The sequence below is a fragment of the Lates calcarifer genome, linkage group LG4, assembly GCF_001640805.2.
Source record: "Lates calcarifer isolate ASB-BC8 linkage group LG4, TLL_Latcal_v3, whole genome shotgun sequence".
NCBI classification, from domain to species: domain Eukaryota; kingdom Metazoa; phylum Chordata; class Actinopteri; family Centropomidae; genus Lates; species Lates calcarifer.
The window spans coordinates 1,985,819-2,010,719 of NC_066836.1; the positions used below are offsets into that span (position 1 = coordinate 1,985,819).

At 40.3% G+C, this 24,901-nt stretch overlaps 1 protein-coding gene across 2 annotated transcripts in view; it reads left to right on the top strand.

Annotated features, from left to right (window-relative positions):
* The window catches only part of adcy8 (adenylate cyclase 8 (brain)), a 78,607-nt gene extending 60,903 nt beyond the window's left edge, over nucleotides 1-17,704 (top strand). For both annotated transcript variants that reach the window (XM_018674927.2, XM_018674926.2), the window contains 6 exons: nucleotides 1,147-1,225; nucleotides 5,516-5,674; nucleotides 11,522-11,668; nucleotides 13,335-13,427; nucleotides 14,669-14,783; nucleotides 15,135-17,704. In XM_018674927.2, the coding sequence (XP_018530443.1) occupies nucleotides 1,147-1,225; nucleotides 5,516-5,674; nucleotides 11,522-11,668; nucleotides 13,335-13,427; nucleotides 14,669-14,783; nucleotides 15,135-15,634 (1,093 nt within the window). In that variant the 3' untranslated portion in view covers nucleotides 15,635-17,704. The remainder of the gene's footprint in view (nucleotides 1-1,146; nucleotides 1,226-5,515; nucleotides 5,675-11,521; nucleotides 11,669-13,334; nucleotides 13,428-14,668; nucleotides 14,784-15,134) is intronic.
* The last annotated feature ends 7,197 nt before the right edge of the window (nucleotides 17,705-24,901 follow it).

Sequence of the window (24,901 nt, forward strand, 5' to 3'; positions counted from 1 at the left end):
TTTTTTGTGATGCTGACAGATTGGTGAGTCCTTAATGCTCACAAAAGTGGATGTTAACAAAGTACATGTGTTAACGTAAAGACAGTACGCACATCCATGTTTTGTCTTCAGGGAGCCACATTGACCTTTTTTTCTGGACATAAATGTTGAAAATGTGAGAAAACTCATCTTGCAGCTGTTCTCTGTTATAGCACAGTGACCTTTAAGGTGACAATGTACGAAGGCTTCTTACCATGAAGGGGAAAAAAGCATTATACTACCTTGAAGCAGAGGTCTCCATACAGTACGAGCTCTATAGGGAGCTGATGGGAGTCATTTCTTTAAAGCCTGCTGTGACACAGGAGAAAAGGTCAAGATGAAAAGGCCTCAGGTGGAGACTCGATTGGATGCCTTTGTTTCATCCTTTTTTTTTCCTCCTTTTCCTCAAATTGAACTGTGAATTAACTGGATTTATTTCCATTGTAAAAGAGCATTGACACACTGACAGAACAAATTAATTTTAGCCTTTTGCATTACATTTTCTCGACTATTCCAGAGCTGAAATGATCAGTCAATCAATATCAACATTTATCTGCAACTTGATAACAGATTAATCATTTAACTCAAAATTTCCTGGTTCCACCCTCTAATCCTGGGATTATAAATGGTGCTGTTGCTGTAGCCAAGACAAGCATTTCAAATGCATAAACTTGGACTCAGTTATGCTGACCATTTTTCCACTTCTCCAGATGATTCTCAGTACAAAGATATTCAACGGTTTCAGCTCAATGAAACTTCCAACATGGTCTTAAAGTTGTACTTCACCCAAATTTTCAAAGCGTTAATGCTCATCCTCTGCAGACTAGACAAACGGCTTTAAAACGTAGTTTCATCCTTGGTGCAGATCATAAGCTGTGGTCAGTGGTTTAAAGCAGAAAAAAGTACCTCTGCTGCTGCATAAATACGGCTCATTATTATCAGATGCATGTTTTGTTAGGAAGAAGATGTTAAAATCAGAAAAATAAATGTATGAATCAAACATTTGCAACGCAAACACTCACAGTAGTGCAGTCATTTTCTATTTTTTTAATAGTTTCTCAGAGTAACTCCCATTTCTTTCTTCATTTTCTTCATGCTCTGTATCCATCTCTCTTTTTGTTCCAATAGAAATTTCCTGGGAACTAAAGAGACATCGTTGCTCCTGATGGCCATGTTCCTCCTCGCAGTGTTTTACCACGGCCAACAGGTAAGACCAACAGCCTCATAATCCGTGGAAAAAACCTTAAATGTGTCACATCAGAAAACTCTGAGAGTGAGTCTTAAGAATTATCCTGTTGGAAAGTCATTGTCTGACTGATGAGCTGTTGTAGTGAAACATCAGTCAGCAGGTTCTCCAGACTAACTGAGCTCTGCATGACTGTAAATAATGTGATGACACAGGTCAAAAAATGGTGAACCTTTCCTTTAAACAGTAATAACAGAAGAATGCAGTGGGCCTGAGGAACATTGCATCATTCTTGTTGCTCTGCAGCCGGCTAATTAGCGTTAACAGCTGATGAGGAGTCCAGGTTTATATCAGATAACATCACAATGTGTGTCATCACTGTGTTGCTAAGGTGTTGACAGCTCTGTCACACATGAACATACTCAGAAATAATAACATCAACAAACGTCAGTGGGAAACTTCCATCTTGGCCAACGTCAGCACATAATCAGCTTCACATTTCTGCAACAAGCAACCAAGCCGTTATATGACGGAAACACTAAGATACCAGGACACAGTCTGCATTTTCAGCAAATAATAAACAGCAAATAATGACAGATATGTAATAACAGAGAGCGAAGCTATGGAGGAGATTTGCCTCTGTTAAAGTGCATTTGTCACACAGCGAAGGAAACAACTTGTGCTTTGATTTTGAATAAGACAGTCCCTCGAGTTGCTAGAGCAATCAGCCTCTTTTAGGCTCTCTTCCCAGATCTCACCTGGGATCTGGGATCCCATGTTGTTTTGCTATCAGAGAGGGGGGATTGACAGATTGTAGTGAGTCATAAAAGTCTGAGACTTGATTTGTTGATCCAGAGCAGAAAATACTGAAAAATGTTCCAGCTCTGTGACCAACACAAAGTAAATCCCACCTCCTTTGATTTGGAACTGGAGATGAAAATCTCAGACCAAAAGTATCTGCAGGTCTGGATATGTCACCGTTACTGGAGACCTCACACCGGGCGTATTGTCACAGGTTTTATTGGTGTGTAATATCTAACCTGAGTGACGCTCAGACAGAAACAAACCTCCTCATTTACACAAAGTACGAGCTGTTTGTATAAAGGCAGTCAGACTCAGCAGCCTGAAGGAAACTGGTTCCACCACGTTGCTTTCATGCTTTCTCTATGGCAACCTTTGATCATGTAGTTCAGCGACTTGGCGGCGGTCAGCGATGGAGGAAGGAGGGGTCGTAATTGAGGGTCCTTTGTAGCCCCATGAAAGTAGAAAGCAGCCGCATTTGAAGTCATCCAGTGGCATATAGATCCAATCAACCCCCCACCCCAGGTCAATGCTGCCACTTGTTTGGAAAAGCAGAGACAATGAGGGTTCGCAGCACGAGGTGTGTAACAGTCACAGCTCTGACAGAGGACAGAGGGCTTATCAAAGAGAGGGAAGGTCCACTGTGCCCAATGTGATCCAGCTTTTCATGCTCCAGGTTTAAACATAACATCAACCATCAGTCATCTCTGTTAGAAAGGAGACGACTTTCTCCTCCTCGTCTGAAACTACATCTGTCCGTCCACTCCAAATCTTCACAAACCTCACACTTTCTCAGAGAGGACTACATCTGAGATCAGAAGAAGTAAAAGAGGTGATGTGTCATCAAGCTAAATGCTGGAATAATGAAGCAGCTTCATCATTTGCTCTCTGTATCCAGAACGAGGCTTTTTAATCTTTTGTAGCTGGAGACTCAGCAGCACCGTCGTCCATTGTTGAGAAAACACAGAGGGTGTAAAAACATTTATTAGAGCTTCTTTCAGAGGAGACGTTTAAGTGATTTTATTGTGTTGTGAAGAAGAGCCTATTAGAGCAGAAAGATGGACGAGACTCTCTCACTCCTTTTATTCTTCCTCACAGCCTCTGTCATTACAGGAACCTCACTCTCATTCAGCACTTGTTAAGTGTGAGTGTTTTGTGTGATGTCTTCACAATAACCCACAAAACACACATTTTCCATTTACATCATGCTGAAGCTGCAGGAACACAACTTATTTTGTGAGCCTGGGAAAATGTTTAATGAAAGACAGATGATTACAGCACAGTCTGAAGCTCACAGAGAGTCTTCTCTTTAACTGTATTATTGTGCATTTAACTGTAATGTATTGAATTAAGCAGGATTCTGACACTTTCATATGTTTTCTGCTGTGAGAAGCAGATGAGACTAAACCACAGACCTTTTACATAATAAACTAATGGCAGCAGAGCACAGAAGCCAGATGAGGTTGTCCTTCATGAACGCTGCTTCCTGTCAGAGGCAGTAATTACATTATCAAGCACAGTGAACATGAAGCATTTCATTACAAGGCTGCAGACAAGGCTCTTATTTTGAAATGATGAGGGTTTCTTTTTTTGACACCCCACTTTTCTATGAAATAATTTTAAGACCAGGAGATTAATAGAAGGTTGTTATGTAACCATGCCGGTGATTTAAGAAGAAATCAAATACATTAATTAAGGAAAAGTAATGTCAACTCATCAGACTTAAACTAAACTATATTTTCAGTGTGTTCTGTAAGATTTGTTTTGGTTGGGTTTTGCAGAGGTATAACTATAGATGTTAGACCCATCTTGCTTTGTTTTAATCCTTAATTTTACTGAAATAAAATGAGGAAAAAAACTGAAAATACAAGTGTACTCGAACTGTACATTTCTGTGAGGTTGTGAAGCTGTGCAGTTCTCAGTCATTCCAATCAGCAGAGACTTGGAACAAAAGAGCTTAAGAAAATAATGAGGAGCGTAGAAAAACCAAAACAGCATAAAGTTACTGTAAAAATTCAACCAAGACTTTCTGATAGGATTGAGTTTTTATATGTGATTTAAAAGATGCAACATCTTTGGCTAGCCTGAAAAAGCCTGGTTACTCTGAACGCAGATGTCCTCAGTGAAAGTATTGGCTTATATTTTTGCCTAAATTCACTCTGTGTTTGATAGGCTCATATATCTGAGGCCTGGCTCGGTAAACCGCCGTCAGATCAGAACATATGACTGTACAGATGGACATTACTCTGCAGTAAACCTAATAACACAATGTGTGAGATGACAGCAGCTCCAGTGCTGAGTAAAATGTTTATTAGGACTGAGGAACAGAGTCTTTTTTTCTCCGCTGAGGGTTAATAGAAGCCATTTTGAATGAACGTGTCGCCCAGCTCTGCACACGTCGCGGAGGTCGTGTTGGTTAACGACTGAGCGACCCGTTATTTCAGCGGACACCATCTCATTATCCCACCGCCAAAACCAGCCTGACAGGGTTTCCATTTTTAATTATAAAAACAGAAAATGAGATTGAAGTTTTATTACTCATTCATATGATTAAGGGACTAATTGATACCACAATTAATCACCAAACTGTTTCCACCAATCGACGCAGAGAGACGATTGAATCCTCACACGCTTATCTGCCTGCCCCTGATTTTAATTTTCAGTATCAAGGATTTCTTTTGCCTCCTTACCCTTAAATGCTACTGCCTTTTGTTTGGCTCTAATTTATTCAAATTACTTTGTATTAATTTTGCATTAAGAAAAGCAATTTGTGTTGCCTATTAGAATCCTTTTGCTGCACTTCAGATTGATCTCGCTCTTGTTTTTCATAATTGATCCAACCTGTAACAGTTTTTTTTAAATTTAGATGTTCATTCCAGAACTGACTCTGCCTCTCCATCATCTAAATGATATAAACAACAGACTTTCTACTGATCTTTGGTTAATTTTTTAAGCAATTAAGAAATAAATAAAGTCTCAGACCTGTCTGGAAAGTCAGAAAAATGGTGTAAGATAAAAAGGTAGCGCAGGGGTGGAGGGGCTTATGAAATGTTTGGAGAAAATGAGAGGTAATTCAGAATTCTGTCCTGGTTATTTGTTTCTGTGAGGAATAATCTATGCAGTGCAACACTCAATGAACTCAAACACATATTAAAAATATTCAGAATTAATATACAAATAAATGCAGTACAGGTGGAGGCTGTGGAGGTGGGGGGAATTAAATATCAGAGAGCAGGCAGCAGAACTCAGAGCTTGTAAACAGACTGAATTGGCCGCAGTTGTTTACATGGACCTCCTATTGTGAAAAATGTGTTGTGGATGTACATGATTGGAAGATGTATGGATGATGTCCGTGCCTGACTGAAATACTGAAGGCTCCATTAGCACATGTTGTGTTGCTGGAAAACACATGAAAGAACATGAAAACAGGAATAGTTAGATAATAGAGGAAGTGATGATCATGTGGAGGGCAGTTTACCAACTCTTTTTTTGCATCTCTTCTGTCTTCAGCTGGAGTACACAGCCCGGCTGGACTTCCTGTGGCGCGTCCAGGCCAAAGAGGAGATCAACGAGATGAAGGAGCTACGAGAACACAATGAGAACATGCTGAGGAACATCCTGCCCAGCCACGTGGCCCGCCACTTTCTGGAGAAGGACCGGGACAACGAGGTCTGCACAAACTTCACTTGCACATCAGTCACGGCAAACATTTACTCGTTTGTTCTTACCAAAGTGGTGTTACCTTGGTGTGCTTGAGGAAGGTAATGTGTTAAGTGCTGGAGTCAAGGGCAACTGGACTTCTTTTAGGTTCCTTGAAAACATCTCACCTCTGGTCTGAAAGGCTTCATCAGTTCTAAGGGCTGGTTCAGAAGTCCCTGAGTCCTGAGAGTCGCTGACCCACCCTGCCATCATGTGAGTGGTTAGGATCACATGGGTCGAAGCGTGAAGGGGGGTTAAATTGCCTGGAAGGGATCTCAAGACTAAATGCCTGATAGTTCAATGATGCTCTTTCCAGTTGGACAGTCTGACTCCTTTAGTCCTCTCTCAAACCATCTGTCTTCTCAATCCAAAATCTGGACATTTGTATCGTCAAAGGAGTGTCACTTCTTCCCCATCACTTTCTAGAATGGATGAAGCCTTTCAGATGGGAGGTGAAACATCTTCAAGAAAACTAATAGAAGTCCAGCTGCCTTCGACTCTAGCACTTAAGACTAGCATGTAGGAAGTAGGAACTGCAGACAACTATTAGTAGCTCATTCTCAAATTTCAAATAAAACCTTTCAGCAAATGAATTGATCATGTCAATTTTAGTCTCAGTGTTTGTTTTGAAGTCCAATAAATCCACTTAAACCGGTCTAGAAGGCAAGAAATGAATCTAACCTTAAGGAAAATTCCTTTTTTTTTTTTTTTTGCAAGTTTGGTCTTATTTATGAAGTTTTTCTATTATCAAATTGCACAGAGGTTCAGCTGATATCTGGGTGATATCATGAAAAAAAGTGAGATGGATCATCAAACCGAAGGTGAACCGACTACCTGTAACTACAGGTAGTCAGTTGTAAATTATTATTCTTAGCAACAAAACATAATTATTAAAGATAGAAATGAAGGACAGAACTCTGAAAACAAGACCCAAGTTCAGGCCTCTGTTGACAGCCACTGATATGAACTAAGATTAAATATTTTCATTAAACCGTTCAGAAAATGACAGGCTAATCTAAACATGGTACTGACTCTGAGGTTCAGTATTTCAGTAGTCAGCTCAGAGTTTTTATACACAACCACCTCCTCTGACAAATCTGCTCACTTCACCTCATTTTTAACCGAAGACCTGTTCCAGAATAGTCTCCTGCGTTCATTACAATTTGTTCCCTGAGCCTCTGTGTTCCTGCCCGCGAAGGAAAGAAAAGGCTCTGTAATTGCTTTTCAAACAACTGTACAGAGAGAGAGAGAGAATTGGTGGGGCGGTTCATTCAGCCGGAAACCTTTGTAGAGCTGGCAGAGCTCTTTTTTTGGTCGCACGCATTTGATTTGATTTTAATAACATGCTGTCAGTCAGCAGCAGAGAACACATTGATTTGTCTCTCTCGTAGTCACACCAGTGACTCAGCTGCTCCGACGACTCTCCACAGAGTCAAACTTTACAAAGTTTCCCTTTTTTGTTCACCTTATCTCTTCTGCCCTTTTCCTTTTGTACTTTTAATTTCCACTGAATAGAGCTGCTGTGCATTCGTTTAAAAGTCTAAAATGGGAAGACACACATTAACACACAAATCTGATGGGCTTTTTCCAACACTGGTGCATGTTTGTGCATGTTAAATGAAGTTTTCATCACTGCTAACCCTGTCTTCCAAATCATACCAGTGCACCTTACGCCTTTGAATGCGTTTTTCTTGAGTTTGCTTTGATTGATAAGACACTAGAGAGCTGAAAGTATGTGGATGCTTGAGGATTACAACTTGACAAACAGACAAGTGACCAAGACTGTTGGTACAACCAATTCTACTACAGAAACGTTTCTTAATGGCTGTCTGCCTGATTTTATATTGGTGGTAGCTATGAATATGGCTGAGACAGCTAAACCCACCTATAAAACGTTGTTCACATACCTTTGGCTGGAGATTTGGTCAAACTCTTTCTCTTCAAGTGTGGAACTAGTATCTCCAACAGGTCCTCAAACTGACCCACGGACATCCTGAGGTAGGTCTGAAAGTATCTGTGATAGAGTTTGAACTAACGTGATGGCACAAGAGGAGAAGATAAATGATCCCCAAACTCATCTGGCTTTATCCCCTGTGGACCATGAATGTCTGTACTGAAATTTGTGTCAGTCCATCCAGTGGTTGTGACATGCTCCAGTTTGAACCAAAGTAGCAGACTGACAGTGGAAAAAAACTTTGGTTTTAATGAGCTTTATACGATTAATTGAACCTTAAAAGTGTGAAAACTTCCTAATCAGAGGCTGGCTGTTAAATTCACTGTTACTCTGTAACGAGCTGCCAGCAATTAAGATAAAAGATGAGATGACTTTTGGATGGATCTGTTTAAATATCCATCACCAGGGTTTGATATTAGTTCAAGACAAAACTAAAGTTAAATATTTTAGCTTTTTCTGTTCAATTAAGGGAAAAAACTTTTCTCTCTTTACTCATTCGTTCTGCTGCATTCTTCTCATTTACCAACTCGATAATGACTGATTGTATTGGTCGGCAGAGAGGACAGTTATCACACGCCGGAGTCAAATTGCCGTATTGTCCTCGTCTGTCCTCACCAGAGCTCCTTCATTATCGACTCCTCCAATCTTCCGTTGCCTCCTGAATAAAAGGCGAGCGGCCGATGAATTATGAATGTCAGGAGAAGAGAGCTGATATCATTCTGCTCCCATGCCTGTTCCTAATTAAAAAGGACATGATTAAAAATGCATCCATTAGGATAGGTTGGGTCCTAATCACTCGTTACATTATTAATCAGGCTGTTTATTGTTCCGTGATTTAGATACTGGAGCAATGGGTTATTAATAGGCTCCTACACCCCTGAGGAGGTGTTGATGATCTTTGGAATTAATCAGGTGACAGAAAAAGCTGAGTGTCATTTATATCAACATTTCTGATTTTTTTTAAAGTTTTTATCCTGAGCAGCAAAGGTTTCAGTGTTATAGATCCTGTGTTTTCGGCTACAGCTTACTGTTTCCCTGTGTTGTGTTGCAGGTCAGAGTTTCAGATTTAAACGAGTAATTAACTTATGTTACGTTACACTGCACCTGTTGTTGCAGGCAATAAACAAGTTTTAGAGACGCACCAATCTGACTTCCTTAATTCTCATTCTGATGCTGAGTGTTGGTCTGATACCTACAATGGAATATCAGGGTCACATAGGTTTAAAAAAAAAAAACAGAATTTCAGAGATTAAAGTCATAAATTTATGAGAGAGATTGTTGATCAAACCTCGCAAAGTGAAGCTGAAGCAATGTGGTTCCTTGACAAAAAACAAATTTTTAAAATCATTAATCTCTTAATCTCAGAGAAGCTGGATAACATAACGCAAAACTACAAGTGTTAATAGTGTCCATATATGTCTAACTTAAATCTCTGTAAGAATATGTTTCGTATTCTAAAGTCAGGTCTTGATCATAAATAATTCATTAGTAGTTTGACACTCATTAGCCCATATGGGTTCTCTATTGAACAAGCCAATATGCATGCTAATAAGCAACTAGTTAATGGTTAATAAGTGTAGCCTGACATAAAGTGTTACCCTACAAGTTTAATCTTGGAAATTCTCTGAATATTACCACCTCCCCACAGCCTATAATGACTCTAGTTCACCATCATACATACCAAAGATCTCGCAAGCATGTTAACATCATTCTTTTACGTGTAATTTAAAGTAAAGTCGGTGTTAACTTCAGTGTCTGATTTTCATAGTTTTCGTCTCAGTCAGAAAATGTTTTGGATTTTATCAAATTTTAGTTTTTGTTCGTTCTAGTCAAACGAAGTCCAGTTTTTGCAACAGTGACATTTTAGTCTTATTTGGTCATGCATGTTTCATTGTTAATGAAAAATGTTTTATAGTTTTAGGTTTCACATTAAAAGCTCACCGCTGCCGTCACATTAAAATGCATTTATTGTGAACTACATGCAGGAAGTGATGATCCGAAAACCAGCAGAAGCTTCATGCATCTAAATGAGCTGATCCCAGCACAGAGCAGAACAGAGTGTTCTCTTTGTTAAGGCAAAAACCTAGGAAACTTACGACCAGTGCTGATAAGATAATTATGAGAAGAAACATTTAACGAGTTTAAAAAAGATGTGAATCATTTGCTTTGACTTTAACAGTCACCATATCTGAACTGAACACGTTAAAAGACGCTTCACTTGCAGGAGGAAACCACCTCCCAACACTGACTGACGTGATCCTGCAGAGAAGAACCAGGAAATTAAATTAGTTCGACTTTTAGCAAGTTTCATTTTGAAGCTTTGGCATTTGACTGAGCTCATTAACCGTGTATAATGTCAGTGAAGATGTCACAATAAAGTCAGAGGCTTATTTTCATGAGTGTGTAATTACATTAAAAAGTCAAGCAGAATGCAGAAGGAGAGAGAGGGAGAGGCTCACTTCTCCTGAATTATTGGTTGGAAACATTGAACTCTGACCGGACGTTATGTTTACCAGCCTATTATTGAAATATTCCCATAACGACATGATTAATTATTGCACGTGGCATCAGTATGTGAAGGACCTGCTGCGCTGCTCAGCCACGTGTCAACACTGCCCCCCAGTGGAGGACACATGGTACTGCAGCTGCAGCTGTACTCAAGCGTCTCATTACTTCTGAGCAACACACAGAACCAACAACCCTCGGTTCATTTTAAAGCCTTCAATATGGAGTTTAAAATGAAATCCTAGTAATTAAATAACAATGCAAACAGACTTAAACTGAAGTGGATGTAAAATGGAACAAACAATTGCAGGGAGCTGTGTCCTCTACCTAAATAACAGAGCAACTACTCACGTAAAAATAAAGGTACGAGATCAAAACATTTTGTCATAAACTAACATGCATTAAGTGAATGCTTGAAAGGTTTAAAGACACCATATAATCACCTTATAAAGCTCACAGATCACAGAACGTGGTTGTTACTCTGGAGTGGTTTTTGTGTCCACATGTTGGACGTAAAATCTCTTCACACTGGTTTGATCTCCATCATCTCTCTGGCTGTTTAGCTGCTAGATGTTCTATGTTTTTTTTCTGCAGCTTGAAACAGGGTTGATAGGAAAACTGAGACTGAACAAAACAGTAAAGATGCGACTGAAAGGCTCTAAAACTCTGCATAGCTGAGAGGAACTGAGCAGGTTGTCCACTCATCAGAGGGTTGGCTGTTGGCTTGTCGTTTTCCTGACTCCCGACCGGACTGTGCCTTGTTGTTTCATCAGACGATCTGATCAAAGTGTCTTGAAGTTGTAAATAGTGTAAATAATTCCCCAAAAGCAAACTGTTTTGTTCTGTTTTGGTTAGGGAGTTAGGTAAGGTCCCTGTATTTCATTTTGTTTTCTTTCATTGTCCAGGTAAATTATTGGACACTTTAATAGATTGTTTTGTTTGTTATCAGTTGTGTTTTGGACTGTAATCGGCTGTGGCAGTGGTTGTCCCTGAGAGTGGAGAAAGGGGGAAGTCACTTGTATGTTGTAGTTTGTCTTAGCTTGACCATGACCCCAGCCCAGACTGTAAGCTACAGCAAATCTCTGTTGCATATCGTCCGTCTCATTTCAAGTATAGTTCCAAACTTTCCACAATAACAAGACTTTATTTCTGCCTTTATTTGTCTTGATAAGGTTCTTCAGAGGTGTGGAGATCAAGGTGAATGTCACAGTTCTTTTGACTGATTTAGATTTTCTCTAGCATTTCTTTTCTTTCTCTTTTAAAAATTATAGGTTTCTGAAAGTCTACAAAGACTGAACAACTTTAACTTCAGATGAGTTGTATAGGAACAAAACAGCCTGTGATGTGTGTCCCCACAGGAGCTGTACTCTCAGTCCTACGACGCTGTGGGTGTGATGTTTGCCTCCATCCCGGGCTTCGCCGACTTCTACTCCCAGACCGAGATGAATAACCAGGGAGTCGAGTGCCTGAGGCTCCTCAACGAAATTATCGCTGACTTTGACGAGGTGAGACCACCGACTTTGAAGTGCGCCCACTTCTACTTCAGCCCAACTTTAAAAACATGCAGGGGACCGTCTCTGACGTCAACGTCCTCCGTTTTTGATTAAAACGTCCATCTTATTCTCCCAAAACACTTCAGAACTGATTAATCTAAAGACAGACACAACAGGAGAGCTCATGTTTGCAGATTATCACCAGGCATTTATCTCAGATGGAGGAGAACCACCACAGAGAGCAAACATTATACAAAATATTTTAACAAGACATTTTTTTCATAAAGTATATGACCGAGACGAGCCCGGACATGAAGTTTCCTCCAGTTTTGATTTCCCTTCTGAGTTACAGAAGAGGTTTTTAAGCTTTGAAATGGTATGAATGTCAGTTAAAGATTTTCTTCAAAGATGTATTTGTCTTTCTTTCTGTGTCAGAAATATTTCTAATGAAAGAAAATTAGTTCAAAACAAATGCAGGTTTCTCACACATCCTGGAAAACCTGGAGGATTGTGACGGTTTAACTTTTCAGGCTTTTTGTTCTTAAGGTTTTTGAAGTTTTAGGGATGTGAGTCAGGTTTCACTGCTGAGGTCATCTGTGTTTTTTGTTCTGTGTGCATGTAACAGGATCAATATTCAACGACCAGCAGCAGCAACAATTCAGTAATCACCAAAAAGAAAAGACATGAATCACACATTACATCCTTTAAATGATATTTAAATTCCAGCCTAACAAGTTCATTTCTCAAAATGAGTCTTGATAATTAACTTCGAAATTATTAATAGTCCCTCTCTGTGAAAGAAAAAGAAAAAAAACACTTAATTATTTAAACAATTTCACATCAAATCAGTTTAATTACAGGGCGGCAGTATTCACCATAAAGAATAAAGGACTGTAATTAAATGAAAGTCAGTTTGTCATTGTGTTGTTTAGTGCAGCCTTCCTGGTTTTTCAAGAAGCTGAGTCACTTTCTGAACAGCAACAGAAACCACAAACTGCATAGACTTGATCTGAGACGCCTAATTTAAGTCAGGCTTTAAGTCTAAAGTCAGGATATCTTTAAATCCAGGATTCACCCAGACTGTCTTTATCAGATTTACAGTGTTAAACGGAAACTTTACACATTGAAACAGGCACAGTTACATGTGAGAAGCAGTTAATTACATGTTGACATATGGGGCTGAATATTCTCCACAACAGTTCTAACAAGTTCTGATGTATCTGCTGCTCTGAAACATCTCGGCTGTTTTACAGTCGTCTGCTGCTGCAGCTCAGAATAATCGAGGTGTTGGAACAAGGTGTTGTGCATTTTTTAGCTTAGTTTTTTAAGTTTGTTTCTATTTCTGTTGCAAGGTGTTTATTGTCAGGCACACAGGCAGCATTATCCTGTCTTCTTTCCAGGAATTTTCTCTTGATGGAACTTTTTCAGCTACGTTCACTAGATTCATATATGGATAGAGGCAGAGGGTTCAAACAGGGAAGTATCATCACTGATGTTAGTGCTTTCAAGTTACCAAGGTGGAAATAAATGTGTTTGGCTGCTCCATCCAAAAAATATTTCTACAAGTTCAGTTATAGCTGCCAAAGAGGTCCACTGTAAGAAATATCAGAAGGTAACATCATCAGAGAAATAAACTCGTACCAATGTTGACAGTCTCTCTCTCTAATGATTGTCACAGTTGCTGGGCGAGGACCGTTTCCAGGACATCGAGAAGATCAAGACAATCGGCAGCACCTACATGGCCGTCTCCGGTCTGTCGCCTGAAAAACAGGTGAGATCCTCTGGTGTCATCATGGCAAACCACACCTCTCAGAAGTGCAAGACAATTACAGCAGATCTTGGTCCTTAAATATCTCAGGTGGAGGCTCGGTGATGAAAATGATGCTTCTCTGTCTGGAATAAAAAAGATATATTGATGTGGCATCTTCCAACACAAAGCATCAACACCAAAAGTTGTCTTGTTCACAGTCTTTGATTCACTTTGTAAAAGATTTGCAGAGGTTTGATAGCAAGCCGACGTTTTTGACTTTTCTGATTCGGCCATTGGAAACAAGCAGCTCAAGCTGACCAGTCTGTTTTCGTGATCTTGGTTTATATCTCATAATCACTTGCTGAAATATTGCTATTAATGATATCTGAGTGTTGTTTACTTTGAGGAATATGAAAACTCATAACTCATGACATGTTCTCTCAAGCTTTACAAGAACATTGTCTAAATAATACACAACCTACAATCAACAAATGTACAGTTAAGTTCAGGAAATATCTAATGAAAGACATGAAAGAATGTAGTGGCAGAAGTCAGGTAACACCAACTGAAAAGTTACTGAAGTTCATTATCCAGCTTTAAGGCCTTTTCACACAGCTATTTTTTATTTTATTTTTTTTTTATTAATTGGCACGTCACATTTTTAATGCTTTCACACAGAACATGGATATTATGTGGCGAATAAGCAATGTCACTTTGTTTTTTTTCGCTAGGTCAATTTTTCTGAGCTACAGGTGTCACTGCCTCTTTAAATGCGGCAGTTGCATCCCCAACAGGACCTCAAACTGCCCCACAAATATCCTAAAAAAATATGTCCACAAACTGCCACTGTGGAGCTCCACTGCTGAAAATCCGCGGGAAAGTATTTTGCATTTTCGGGTTCTATATTTGCATTGTGCTGTGTGTGAAAAGACCTTTAGTTGTAGTTATGAAGCCTCTCTACTCTGATGGAGAGCCCTAAACTACCTTAGGGTTACACTCTGCTGGTCGGTTAGAGATGTCTGTATCTCATAAATAAAATAAGAAGAAGTCACTAAGTTCACCATGTGATCGTGTGTCCAGCTCAGTGAGATCAGGGCTGCAATTCAGAGCCAGTTTCCTTTGACGTCAACACTCTTCATCTCTCGTCCCTCAAGTGACAATTTTCCACTTTGATCTCCAACGCACTGCCCTGACGTCACTCAAGTCCTGACGTTCAGCTGACTCAGACTGTCCTCCCCCTCTCTCTCCTCTATCTTCCACAGCAATGTGAAGATAAATGGGGTCACCTGTGTGCGTTGGCGGACTTTGCCATCGCCCTCAATGAGAGCATCCAGGAGATCAACAAGCACTCCTTCAACAACTTTGAGCTGAGGATCGGTAAGAGCTCTTTGACACGTTCTTTGCTTGTTGTTTGGTTTTACTCCTTTTTCTCTTTTGTCTACTTCCACGTCCTCATTTCTTCTGTTTAATTTTTATCTCTGTCTTAATACGTATTCTTTAATCCCATGATGAAGGGTGTAAGATGTTTCTGTAAAGGTTGCAACTAATGATTATCATCACTACTGAAAAAATATTTATAGTTTAATATTTAGTCTTTGTAATGTTTAAAAAGTAAATAAATAAAAAGATAAAACAGAGAAAATAAGCGACTCCTCACATTTGAGAAAAATGTTTGACAGGCTTTAAGGCAACACGTTAGCACTGTGTAACATTGTGTGTCTTCTGAAGGTATGGCTCATGGCTCGGTGGTGGCAGGTGTGATCGGTGCCAAGAAGCCGCAGTACGACATCTGGGGGAAGACGGTGAACTTGGCCAGCCGGATGGACAGCACGGGCGTGAGCGGCAAGATTCAGGTGCCCGAGGAGACCTACCTGATCCTGAAGGAGCGCGGCTTCGCCTTCGAGTACCGCGGCGAGATCTACGTGAAGGGCATCAGCGAGCAGGAGGGCAAGATCCGAACGCACTTCCTGCTGGGCCGGGTGCAGCCCAACCCACTCATCCTGCAGCCGCGTAAAATCACCGGCCAGTACTCACTGGCAGCCGTGGTGCTCGGCCTGGTGCAGTCTCTCAACCGGCAGAAGCAAAAGCAGATCCTCAACGAGAACAACAACTCGGGCATCATGAAGGGTCACCACCACTACAACCGGAGGACGTTGTTAGCGCCCGGTGGCTCCGAGGTGGGAGGGGGGCATCACGCCGAAGTGGCTGATAAGACTGAGCTGTCCTGAAGAGCAGACTGGAGTTTTAGTTCCACGCAGATTTCTCAGAGGCAGAGACGCTCTGCGGGCAGAAATAACCCCAGTGTTTGAGTTGAACCTCAGTGGGTGAAGCTCAAGAACATTGGTTTTCTGACTAATTAACACTCAAACTTGAAAAGCAGATGAAAGTTCTTCAGGAGTCATAACCTGGTTCCAGACCTGAATCACTGCAGATTCAGCAGATCAAGTAGATTTTCGTATCATGCTCTTTCCCCAGTTGGAAAAACACCTAACCCTAACCAATCAGAGCTGTGTAGACAAGATCAGTATCTGGGACGTCTTCTTTCTGTTCCGGAATCCAAACAAAAATGCTAACAAGTGTGGATGAGATTAAAGCAGTGGCGTCAACTAGGGCTGTGCAATACAACCAAAATCTTATATCATAATATATATCAGGATATAGTACATTCCCTGTAAATTCAATGAATTAATAGTTTATATAAAATGACCACATGGAGAGGACTACTACTTTTTTACATATGCCCAAAAATGAATGGTATTCATTCATATGTGATTATTTTTCTGCTTTTATTTAGAACAAATGTTTAATCGAGAATCTATAAAATATGAAACACTTTTCAAAAACAGATGATTACTGGCCCAACATAAAATATCATCATATAAAATACCAAATCTAAGTATTGTATTTTTAAGTTTAAATTGTAGAGGCAACACAAGGCTCATGACATAACAAGAGAAAAAACACTCCTTCAAGTTTGAAAGACAAAATCCTGATCAAATGTTTGACTCTGGTTTATTTTGAGTATCTGATGGTTCTTTTGTTCCTCTCATTCGTTAACTCTCTCCAGACACACTGACATGGTTCTTGTGTAGGTGGTAGAAGAGATTTGTGGTGTTTGAATCTTGTGGGGACCAGTCCTGATCCATGACTTTTCGTGACCAAACCATGTAACAGAGGTAGCCCCTTGTTGAAGCTCCTCGATTTGTCTCGGCTGGTCCTTCTCTGGTTCTGTTTCACCTTCGTCAAAAGATATATATTGTCATGTTGCACAGCCCTAGCCTCAACAGGATCAATATGTTTGATGCTATGTTGTACACACACACACTTCTTTGCAGGTCTACAGAGTGTTCTTGTGTGTCAAACAAGGAGATTGGGTGATCCAGTCCCTGTTGTGAAGAGGGTTCAAAATCCTTTACTTAAAAACTTTAAAACAAATGAACCAGAGACGTATGTTCCAGCTGTAAAGGTACCCTGTGGAGTTTTTGTCCACTAGCAGCACTATTGAGCAATGTTTTTACTTGTGGGTCCCCGTTTCAATCGTTCTTGGGTTCGCAATGATTTCTGCTGATGGTTTTGCGCTATTCCACTGACCTGCAGGTGGCAGTAACATGCCAGAAAACACAGCAATGCACCAGCAAAGGCAGTGAAGAGGAAGACTGCCGGCTAATATCCATGGACGTAAAACAACGCAGGAGTCAAACTTGAGATAAATGGGTTTCTTGAGGAAGAAAACGCACTCAGCAAGTTCAATAGACCTCAAGGATACACACAATGAATGTAAACAGAAACTGTGTTTACAAGAAAACTCCACAGGGCACCTTTAAGTGCTGGTGAATACATACTCATTTTAGATGGGTTGGACTTTTCGCTTTTCCAGGTTTGCCAGTTTCTCTGGCTCCTCCCACTGAGGTTAATCTAGACCAATGAGATTGTGTCTGCCTCCTGAATCCGCTTTGCTTTCGATAAATGTTCGTAGAACTGAAACTCCACTTTGTTCCTGAAGGGAGGAGGAGGTGGTGGGGGAGTGAGGGAGGGACTGGACGGGACCGCCGTGTTCTGTTTTCATCCGCCCTCATCTGTTCGATGTCTGTTCGACTGATCCCTCTTGGACTGTCTGACCATTCCTCCTGTCGTTTCCACTTCCCCTTTTTATGTCGCCCGGCCACCAACCCATCCCCGCCCCCAAAAAAACCCAGAAACCCCGTCCCACTCTGACCCTCGCCCGGTGTCAATGTTTCTTTTTTGTATTTCTTTTATATATGAGAACACAATAAAAAGGGGTCTAATTTTTTATATAAGCCATGTGTTTGGTGTCTTTATTTTTTCATGTTTCTGATATTGGATGGTACTGAAATTATTTGCAGGACTTGTGGGGAGCTTGATCAGTCAACTGGGACTAGAAGAAAGATGTCTTTTGGTACTAATGGAGAAGTTTTGATGGAGTCACAAAGGATCACAAGTCTTGTTCACCAATGGAGAGCTGCAGGGATGAGTCCTAACACCCGGAAGTTCGTTAGCATGTTAGCACTTCCTGTTCCCCCGTCCCAAAGTCAGTGTGTTTCTGGTTAAATGTCTGAAATAAGGTCTGTGGTTTTAACACAAGGTCAAGACATTTTCAGGTTTTATTCTCGGACATAAAATGGGTCAGTAAATCCCCCACTCCTGATGTTTGAAGCTTTTACGTGTCTTAAAAAAGGCGGTTGCTAACGAGTGTCTAAATGAGACTACAGAGGTTGTCGGGGACGTTAACATGAAAACCCACCTACTCACCAGTCCACCTTTACAGCCTCGTTGTGTTTCTACTCACGCTCTTTCAAACTCTCACTAACTTTCTAAGAAGAAAGGCTTTTGTAGAAGAGCTCAGAGCTAAATGAAATGACCAGTTGGAAGCTTAGTGGTGGAGACGTTGACGTCATGTGACCGTGGTGTAGTTGGTTTATAGCCTAACATTAGCTTTTTACTTCTGGAGATTGGATTTAGAGAATTCCTGAGCAGAAGTACGCACAGGCAAATTTTTATACAATTCTCATATATTTTATTTTCAAATGACATAAGCTAGAAATCATAAACTGCAGAGAAAACCACCAGCTTTTATTTCCACTCCACAGGAAGACCTCTTTCGTCTTCACCCTCTTCGTTTTCATCTTGGAAAGATTTTGATGAATGTCATTGTCACACGAGCGAGAAGAGGAGGAGCTGGAAATGAAAGCAGACACCTGCTGAATGATCCCAAACCATATGGACTCTGAGTGACGGAGCTGATGGTTGAACAACCACAATGGTTATCTGCATCAGACCTAATCACATGTAACTGTTCAGCTGCAGACGTGACGCATACTGTTCAGATTCAGATACACATCAACAGGAACAGAGCTGGATAAATAGGAATGATGATTGAGTGATGAGTTTAAAAATAAGATATCAAATATCTAAATCCACTGATTTCATAAACTCTTCACACAATAAAACGTGTTTAACTCAGCACTGAAGTTGTGGTGGCGTTTGTATTTTGTGGACTCATGGTCAACTCTTTGTTCAGTGGGTTAATACTGTGCAGGAAGAAATGCCTGCACTTTGACAGAAAGAGTCTCAAGTCTTTGCATCCTCAGTATTTTCAAGCAACAGTGAAAAATGTGAAAGAAAAGGAAATGTTTCAGTCACAGGACTGTTGACCGAAACACTTACACACCGTGTTATTTTAGAAACTTAATCAGACAACAGTGGTCAGGTGGTGAGAGAGAGATAAGGTGTTTTCAGTTAACTCGTTAACTCAGTTGTGCTCACAAGTCTACAAAGAGATCAGAGTGAACACAGACATGAGATGTTTGTCAAAAAATAAGATAAAAGGGATGTTAAAGATGCAACATCTTCAGTGTTTAGAGTTTGAGATATTTTAAAATGGATAAAACAACAACAAAAAAAACTTAAAAGACAGAAATGAAGTAGATAAAGCAGAGATAAGCAGCATCCCGCTGTTTGTTCTCATGTTTCTGATGATCACTCTGATCAGCTGGTGTTTGTCTGAACTCTGCATTTAATTTTCTGTGACTGACGCTGATTCAGCTCAGAGGTTCATCACAGTTTGGCTGTTTAACAAGACGGTTTGGCAACAATAATTGTTTTGAAGGATAAAGAACGATAACAGACGTGAAAACACTCCACTCATCCACAATAAAATAAACATGAAGTAATACTAATGTTTCCAGTGAAGGAGTAGGAGCTGATATTCATCCTGGAAGCTTCTGAGGGAGGAAACTGAAGCCTGATATCTGCTGTGATGATTTACATGCTGTAAGAGGAGAGTGAGACATGTTAGAAAAGGGCTCAGTACCTCAGATTTGCAGTGTGTGCAAACATCCACTAGATGGCAGCAGACACCCAGTCAGACACAGGAAGGTTTCAGCCTCAGATTAACATGGTTACTTTCTGTAGCTGCAGAAATACTTCATCCCACCTGTTGTTATTGATCTGTGACCTCTGATCTCTTCAGTCCTGGTTACATGAGAAGAATTATGGCTGAGAACATCAATAATCAATCACTGGCTCAGACTGCTGGACAAAATGTAAAACAGGAAATTGATCAGGACATGATGTGAGTCTTAAGGGCACATCTTTAAATGCTATCTGTAGTATTTATGAACCTGGGGCTTGTTTTCTCATGTTTTTGGGTGTAAATGATACAACTTTTATTGATCAAGTATCTTGACCAGGTAAATATACCACATTAAAGCTGCATTAAGATATTTATGACCACTAGGGGTCAGTAGACAACCAAGAACTCATAGAAAAAAGGCCCTGTCTGCAGGTTGTGTGACATCGTAGGGCAGCTTTAGGAATATTAAAATAACTGAGTGCTTTTTTCATGTTGGACAGCAACCAATCATCAAACAGAACATGATACTGTCTGATTCTGCAAAATTACACTTTTAGATTCATTGATCCAAGAGTATCCAAACATGTTGGCTACATTATTACTCTGATCTGGATACTGGTGCGTTCCAGTTATACTCAAAAGTCAGAATGTCTGAGTTCCTAGTCAGCAGTTTGAACTGGAATGCTCCCTGAAGTTGGACATCCAACTCGTCAGAAAGTCTGAGCAACTCCACCAACCCCGACAAAGATGGCTGCTATTCACAACAATAGTACTGAATGCTCTGCTAATTTAAGTTCTGTCTTATTAGTTTCACATTAAGTCATACACATAATACTGATCAGTTTTTATCTGTGGACATGTTGCTATGCTGATTGTAGAGCTTTTTTTTATCAAATGGTGTTGTTAACAACAGCTACTCCAGGATACGTCTGAATCCGTTCACGTTCATAGCTTGATGTCACCTTTTTTCTCTACTAATTTTTACTTTCTATTCTGAAGTGTTTGCATTAAAATCGTTAACAGCTGAGGTGTTCTTCAGGTGGAGTGCTGAGTTGTTTTGAGAAACTATAAGGCTTTTCTGCGAGTGTCCATGTTTTTCCGACTTCTCAACTGAAACCGCTCCCAGTTCCAAGTTCTTACTTCCGATGTCAGTGTCCTCAAAATCTCTGGGTCCTATCTGTGGCTGTTGCTCGTTGCCTCCACCAGTGGGCACGTTCAATCCGGAAATGGTGTACATGATTTAGCCACGGTTTCCAGGCTGGACGATATGTTTCCTTGACACAGTGCACTGAGCTTTGAGGTATGTTTTCTCTCATGTAATGGGAACATCTGAGATGTTTTACCAAATCAGCAGCCACATGTATAAACCTGCCATATTGAAAAAAGTCCTAATCTTCACCATGCTCTTGTTGTGCCTTTAACTGAAATGTGTGCAGCACTCCAGTCAACTCCATTTGTTTTACATGTGCAACATAAATAAATCTGATTTGACTTGATAAAACAGCAGTGCACATGTGTTCAACCCACCACTGTTTCTATTTATAAAAATGTTTTGATGGGCTTCACTGCTGGCCACGCCCACAGGAAACACTCCATCATCTTTCAAAGCTTCAACACACAAACTGAACAAGTCAAACAAACAAGATTTATATTAATTTTATTACTGGAAAAGGTGCACATCACAGATTTAAACCCTCCCTCCCTAACTCACCTTTCTGCCTCAGATGGGTGTTTCCCAAACAGAGACATCAGTGGTGAATAAAATCAGTAAATCAAACTGAACGCCTCAGAGCCTCCCGTCACCACGACGGCGACAAACACAAAACGCTGTGTGTCCAGGAGAAATGGATTAGTGTTTCTCTCGTTTCCCTCCCTTGTATGGATTTTCTGTTAGACAAGAAGAAGGAAGAAGAGGAGGAGGAGGAGAGCTGTGGAGAATGGAGTTGCCATGGCAACCATCGGCATGTTGGGGGGGGTACAGTGACTACAAGCGCAGGCATGTGTGTGAGTGTTTGTGTGTGTTTGTGCAGCAGATCAAAGATTGAGGTTTGTTGGACGTCTGATTTTGGACATTTGGGAGATTTATCCAGGGGAAGGAAAATGGACTGAAGAGGAAGAAGAAGAGCTGAATGGGAGCTTCACTGTCTCATCTCCAACATGGGTTGTAAACCACCATCAAAAACACTGCACATTCACACAGGTGTGTCTTTTCCATCCAAACAGGTGGAACAAATTCAGTATGAGAGTCAGAGATGTCAGTCAAAGAGTTTTCCTACATGGTTCTGAGAAAGCGTAAAATCAGGCAGAATAAGAAAAAACACCCAGTGAAGGTGGAACTAATGTGGGGTGTAAATACAACTAAATACAATATCTAAATATACAGTGTTTCCCCAAGGGTGACTGTTATGGGTTGGTGTGGTTGTTCAATAATTAATAATAATCAACAAACTTGTAGGAGAGCACTCAGGTGGCTTCCCTGTCATCAGCAGCTGAGCCAAATTTTAAAAAACACTGATTTTGTCCTGACGTTCAGATGTTTGGGGTCGACACCTGTCCAACAAAACACGACAGACTCTCACACTGAGCTGAAATAAAATGCGTTCACATAATGCAGGTAAATAACAAAATAAAATATTGAGTTTTTTTGACTAGTAGCCTAGTCGCCATTTTGTCACCTGACAGCCACCGTAGACTCTGACAGGCTTGGAGAGGGAGAGTTCAGGAAACAGGGATTCAATCGGCTGCAATTTGCATTGTCACCACTAGATGGCAGTAAATCCTACACACTGCTCCTTTAAAGAATGAAACTGTCTCCTAGAAATTCATTTATATACTCAATGATGATTTCATTAAGGTGAATCTGTCTAATGTAATTAGATGCAATCTGGCCTATTATGACCCTCACAATGTCCCATTCGTCAGAAGCATGTATATTAAATATTTATAATCAAGGTCACAGTTAAAGTTGTTTGTTTGTACTGAGTTACATTATACTAAGATGTGTACTGATGTACTTTACAGCAGCAAATACATTTTAACAGAAACACATGGCAGGGATGTTTCCATCATCATCTTGTAGTTTCAAGTTTATTTCAAAGTTTTCCACCTCCAACCAAGCAGAGATTATTGAATTTCTGGCGTTTCCACTCAGGTAGATGATATGTAGCTAATCAAATATCAGAGTTAAAAAAAGAGAAACAGAAGAATTTGGAACTAAAAAATCTACTCTGAGAAAAACCCAAACACACGCAGATTGAAAAGCAGCAGTGTGGAAATTAATAACAATAAAACCTCTGTTCAGTTTTACCTCTAACAATCATTTTTACACCAACATCCACTGATAAATCCAGAAATGATCTCGTCCTTTGGTTTGATGCTGCTTTTATTTCTTTATTATTAAAGTTAATTTAATGCTGATATTCTGTGAGTAATGTTGGAGGATTGTGTTTTCTAAAAAAAAAAAAAAAAAAAAGTTTTACATATTTCCATTTGTAATGAAACAAGCTGGACCAGACTGGACCGGATCAGACAGGGTGTAACGGATCTTGTTATTGTGGCAGCTTTGGCCTCGAGGTGTCAGAGGTCCAAGTCGAGGCTGCGCTCCTCAACGTATTTGGCTCATTTCTGCTCCCAGAGGTCTCTGACCCAGCTGACCACAAACTCAGACCTGCCTAATCCATTTTCCTGATGGCTGTTCAGTCTTGCCTGGTTAGAAACTCCCAGCAGATACTCAGCGCTGTACTGGAGGAAAGGTTTCCATGACAAGTGGTATGAAAAATTATTTGAAACTATGCATGAAACCTTTCACTCATAATAAGGACTTATTGACATCTTTGTCATTGCACCTCCAAAAGATTTTGCCCTGAATACGAGGGGTGATTGAAAAGTTTGTGTCCTGATGCTGCATTCCATTTATCATCGCAGTCAAAATGGCGACCACTTAACCCCTTACTCGTCTTGGGAAAGAAGCAGAGGGCTGATGTTCTATCAAGGTGTAAAACTCACCCTGGTCCTCATAAGGATACAAGTAAACACACAACATACACATTCTTGTACACCTATCTTTGTGGGGACTGACCATTGACACAATGCTTTCCCCAGCCCCTAACATTAACCACTGCAGCTTCACTTTACAACCGACAAGAAATAATGAGGAGTTTATCTCATAGCTCAAGTCAAACTGACAATTTCTGAACCTGTTTGAATATGAAATCAGACGTCACTTTCACCATGGCAACCGCCTCCTTCCCACCGGTGATGCTCCTCAGTTGACCACAAAGAGTCGGCTGCCATCTGGGCCAACAGGCGGAGAGAGAGAAAGAGAGGAGGGAGAAGCAAAGAGACACAGAAAACAATACACATGAAACATGCAGGAGGAGACACAAACACATGCTGTTACAGAAAACCACATAAAGCTGCACAGAGAAACAAGCACACAACTCATAAATGTGAACAAAACACAACCTGAAAACTCTTATTAAGCAGCTCCACTGACTAAATATCTAAATATTTCAGAATTAGGAAATGGTGGAAACTCGTATTCATCATAAAAAGCATGTTACGCGTTGCTAAGGACTGCCCACGCTTTTACTGCTGCTTTAGACTCATGAAGCAGAGTCATGTTGTGCTGTTGCTGACCTAAGATCTTACTGAGTTTGTTCTTATTAACAACAGACGATGAAAAATACAGAGCAGCAAAGCAGGAAGTTAAAAATCCATAATGTCTGAGAACCATAATATGTCTGTCTACTCCAAACTGTTGAAGCATTCTCTCTCTCTTCATCATTCTCTCCTGTAGTTTTGTGCTTTCTGCAGGTAGAGCTGTAGAGTCTGATCTGTGATGTCTTGCCTCCTGCTGCTGCCACGATCCTGCTCGACAGCTGTTCTTACTTTTAAAATGTGTTAGTGTTACTGATAGTCTTATTGCTATTACTATTATAACTGTCATTATTATTGTTCTAGCTGTCATAACTATTATTAATATGACTGTCTTTCCTAGTTTTTCATCAATTACTGTCTCCAGATATTTATATTCATTTACACCTTCAGTACAGTTACTGTTAATAACTACCTGTTGCTGTGTCCTTCTGCTCGCTCCGAAATAAAAAATCATTTCCTTAGG